General features: G+C 41.7%; 1 protein-coding gene across 1 annotated transcript; it reads right to left on the reverse strand.

Annotated features, from left to right (window-relative positions):
- Positions 1-1,663: 1,663 nt before the first annotated feature.
- LOC147417331 (uncharacterized) lies at positions 1,664-2,409 on the reverse strand. The gene is made up of 2 exons (XM_086507712.1): positions 2,225-2,409; positions 1,664-1,968 (listed from the first exon to the last, which is right to left on the reverse strand). Exons 1-2 carry the CDS (start codon positions 2,334-2,336, stop codon positions 1,832-1,834), a joined length of 249 nt encoding a protein of 82 aa, XP_086363838.1. The 5' UTR covers positions 2,337-2,409; the 3' UTR covers positions 1,664-1,831.
- Positions 2,410-4,165: the final 1,756 nt, after the last annotated feature.

Here is a 4,165-nt window from a genome sequence, read left to right on the forward strand (position 1 = left end):
TATGAAACAAATCCCCCCTGGAGTGATGCGCTGAACGAGAACTGGCACATGAGTAAAGGGAAGTGCCATGCTCTGAGGACATGATTAGTCTACAAAGGGGAGTAAGCCCAAAGCTTTGCGAAAAGCTTCAAGCTTCTCACGAGACAATGCCTTTGTGAAAAGATCTGCAAGTTGTCCTGTGTTGACACACAATACAAGTGTGTTACTTAGTGTGCTACGAAAAATGGATAGCCCTAGAGTGATGGGCATATATACAATGCACGGGGGAAAAAAACCTCCAAAAGAGGGAAAAAATGCCCCGACGGTCCTAGTGTGTTCACACATATCACTACCACATGTATATGGTAACAAATCCCCCCTGGGTGATGCGGTGAACGAGAAATGGCACATAGTAAAGGGAGTGCCATGCCCGGAGGACATGATTTTCCACAAAGGGGAGTAAGAACCAAAGCGTTTTTGCGAAAAGCTTCAAAATTTCTCACGAGACAATGCATTGTGAAAAGATATGCAAGGTTGTCCTGTGTTGCACATAACCAAGTTGATCTATCATGCTGAAATCCTCTACCCTAACATAGTGGTAATGCACCTCAATGTGCTTTGTGCGAGCATTAAAAAACTAGGTTTCACTCGCAACTGCAACCCCGTTTTCTTAAGCAACTTCCATATTTTTTTCCAAAATCCAAAAAAAAACCACCTTCTGTAAATATAAGCTTGTAAGGTTGTAGAATTTTTCCCAATAAAAACACCTTATTTTGAACTCACGCACTCGATATCGTTGAGATATAAAGACACGATTTTACTTGACTCGATATTTGCAAATCCTTTTCGATACAACTACAATATAAGGTAGGCTTTTGTATGCAGTGCTTGATATGTATGTCTTTGTCTTGTGACAGTATCACCATGTTGATTACCACCATGATACATTTTAAAAGCTAGCCAAGTAATAGTAAGCTGTCTTTGGATTGTCAACCAAAAAGTAGATTAAATGCAAGGCACATAGTTTCATTTGATTTCAAGCATGAGGTGAGGGTTAGGCGATGAAGACAGAGGGAACCTTGAAGGCATCTTTCAATTAATGTATTTTTATTTTAAGCAAGCCAATAGGAGCCTCTTTTTAAAAACGGATAATACAATTTCATATTAAAACTCAACAAACCCCTCCCTCCCCCCCCCCCCCCCCCCCCCCCCCCCCCCTTAACTCAGCACAACAGGCCTTCTTGCCTCTTCACCTCGGTATAAACAAAGTAGATATTTGTTTTGTGTGTTATTCCCAACACATTTCCATTAGAGGGAGTTCCATCCAACAAATTGACATTGGCACTTGTCTTTTAGAACATTGTGACTGTCAAAAAAGAGCAAGAAGCCCAAGTTACAGGTGGGCTATCAAAAAGTTGAATGTGCGAAGCTAACCATCTTGGATCGCTCCTAAATACTGTTAATCCCTCTGGGTTTTGCATGGCCATAAACAGCATGGTCAACAAAAGAAGTTAAGGCCGCTACATATTTTTAGATAATTAAATGTGGCAATCGACCAAGTAACATTGGCAAGTGAGATTGATGTAGAACACAAGCAAAAATCAAAGATTGGAAAACATCCTAGGCACGAACATCCCAATATCCCCTTCCTTTGCAAAAAGTACTCTTGGTAAGCTTCATCAAATGAACGAAATATAAAAATTTATAGAAGGAGCCAAAAGAGCTTGGCATTCATTTTTGTTACATGAATTTTCTTAGTGCCAGCTTATTTACATTATTTTTGAACGAGACTTTAGAAACCAATGCCATCGAGACTTATTTGAAGGCCACAAGGTAGGCACCATAGGAGCTCTCATGCATGAACATCATGGCAGCAACAAAAAGTGGTGGTGTGGCAATCACCATGAAGCTCGAGGGTTGCCTCACATGTGGCATCGCAGGTGGCATTCACACAAACGGGGAGTTGAGGGGAGTTAGGGTGGCACTCCTCTGAATACAAGGGGCAAATCACAAAAAAGTTAATACAAGCGGCAAATCACACAAAAATTAATGGATGAGCATGAATAAATTTTGTGAGCACTTTACTAGAGGCCAAATAGGCCATGCAGACAATTACGTGATAGCAAATAAGTAAGGATGTGATCACAAGAACCATAGTTATGTAAGTGATCCAACTATGCTAAAATTGACTTGCATAGTTACATAAAAGACAAATCGCTGCCTACGAGTAAGAGTAAGAGTATACCTTGGGCCTGCACGAGAGCTGGGGAGGAGGGCAGCAGGAGCAGAGCTACTGCCAACATCGCCACTAGTGCAAGGCCATGCACCTCCTTATCGCTAGCTTTCAGCGCTGCCATATCTCTGTGTAGAAGCGTGAGCAAGAGAGCGAGTGTGTGGGCCGGGGGTATATGTGGGTGTGAGTGTTGCTGGCCATCCTTCTTTATACTCTCTCTCTCTCTCTCTCTCTCTCTCTCACTCTCTCAAAGTGTCGCCATTTCTTCGTCAGATGTCGTCATCTGATACAGGATATGAAGCATAGCCAGCTAGAGGCCGCGATTTCTGAGCTCTCGCCCACCTTCTTTCGTCAGCTTCCCCCCATAAACTATATACTATTGTTGCCAACATCTCATTTTAGTGCCAGAATGTCACCACGTCTAAATAAGGGCCAACCCCAAAGTCATCCGTTAAATATTCAGACCGCCCCTTGAACAACTGATTGGTTCTACTACGAGTGGTTGTCCACCCCTTAATGGCCAGATCGGAACAAGAAGGTGGCTATCACCACGCCATGCCATCAAAACTAGTATGTAATATGAACGATAGACCCTTATTGGTTGGTCCACATAAGTTCCTTAGTACCTAAGTCGGCGGAGATGTTGCCTTGCCCATATTTGAATCTAGGGCCTTGCCCCACTTCCCATGAATGCATGCTTTTGCCCATGCATAGAAAAATTGGAATATATTCCGGTAGTACTCTCAAAGTAGGCATGATAGATATGTTTCAGTGACACATTTTGATAATTTCCTCACACCCATCTCCGTGAAAAAAATAGAAAAGGGCCACACGAAGAGAGCTAAGGACACATTTATGAGGTACTAAAACTGAGCACTTCCCAAAGCTAGCTTCATTAGTATGACCTTCCCAATCCCTTTAAAACTTATGCACACATACAGCCAAATTCAAAAATCGTCATGAAATTTTGCTATGCTCTATATTGTCAGCATGGTGCTCATGTCTAAATGCACACATTGAAAATAATATATCCTCATCTTGGAATTAGCACGCTTTTGGTTGAAAAGGAGGACACTTTAGTGTTATGCAGCTTCTATTGAACTTTTATTTTGGAATGGTGGGACAAGAACTAATGCAGCTATAGGGGAAATACTAGGCCATGATAATATTATCACATGTCTGTGGAACTTCCATTATGATGCCCTCTCTATCCTTAGTCCCTTCATTCACCTTTCTCTTGTAAGAGATAGCAAAGCACGTACAACTGAAGTGTAGTCAACCATTTCAAGGTTTCTCTCTCCTTGGAATGTAGCTGACTAGTGGTCAGAACAGAATCACAAGAGCTAAAGAAGAGGCTATTGCAACATACATCATAAGTAGAGCATGGAAATGAATATTGTCTTGCCTTGACGGCCACTGATAACTCTCGTTGATGTAACTTGTAGATCACTATAAGAGATAAAGAGGGGGATAATAAGATTGGAGTTGTGCTTGATCTTGTCATAGGTTATTGCCATGGATTTGGCATGTACATCATTGTCAAGGTTTATGCTTTTCCATACGAAGTTTGATGGTTCAAACTTTGAGCATTAGAAAGCAGGTATGCATGATGCATTGACTCAATTGGGCCAAGTGTTTCCACTACAGACAGAGTCTATGATTGATGATGAGTGGGAGGACTTCGACGGGATTGCACGCCCGACGGTCATGTTACACCTTTGGTGAGTCTTTCAATCACATTGGTTTGGATGCATGTACAACTAGAGATTTATGGAAAAGATTGTGCAATGCTTTTGGCACAATTAAGTCTAGAGAGATGCCTATAGTCAAAGGACGATCTTGCAGACATAGAAATGTTGTGTATTGGCATTATGTTCATATAGGGCATGTACATAGGTGTTGTTTTTGGCGGATGAGACAGCACAAGAGACAACACATGATAGATGTTATCAC

This window comes from Adiantum capillus-veneris, unplaced genomic scaffold, assembly GCF_014529385.1.
Source record: "Adiantum capillus-veneris isolate H3 unplaced genomic scaffold, ASM1452938v2 Hic_scaffold_276, whole genome shotgun sequence".
Taxonomy (NCBI): Eukaryota; Viridiplantae; Streptophyta; class Polypodiopsida; order Polypodiales; family Pteridaceae; genus Adiantum; species Adiantum capillus-veneris.

Coding starts and splice junctions, on each gene's coding strand:
- LOC147417331 (XM_086507712.1), bottom strand. CDS start 2,336: ATGGCAGCGCTGAAAGCTAGCGATAAGGAGGTGCATGGCCTTGCACTA. Junction 1,969..2,224: donor AGCTCTCGTGCAGGCCCAAG/GTATACTCTTAC, acceptor CCTTGTATTCAG/AGGAGTGCCACCCTAACTCC.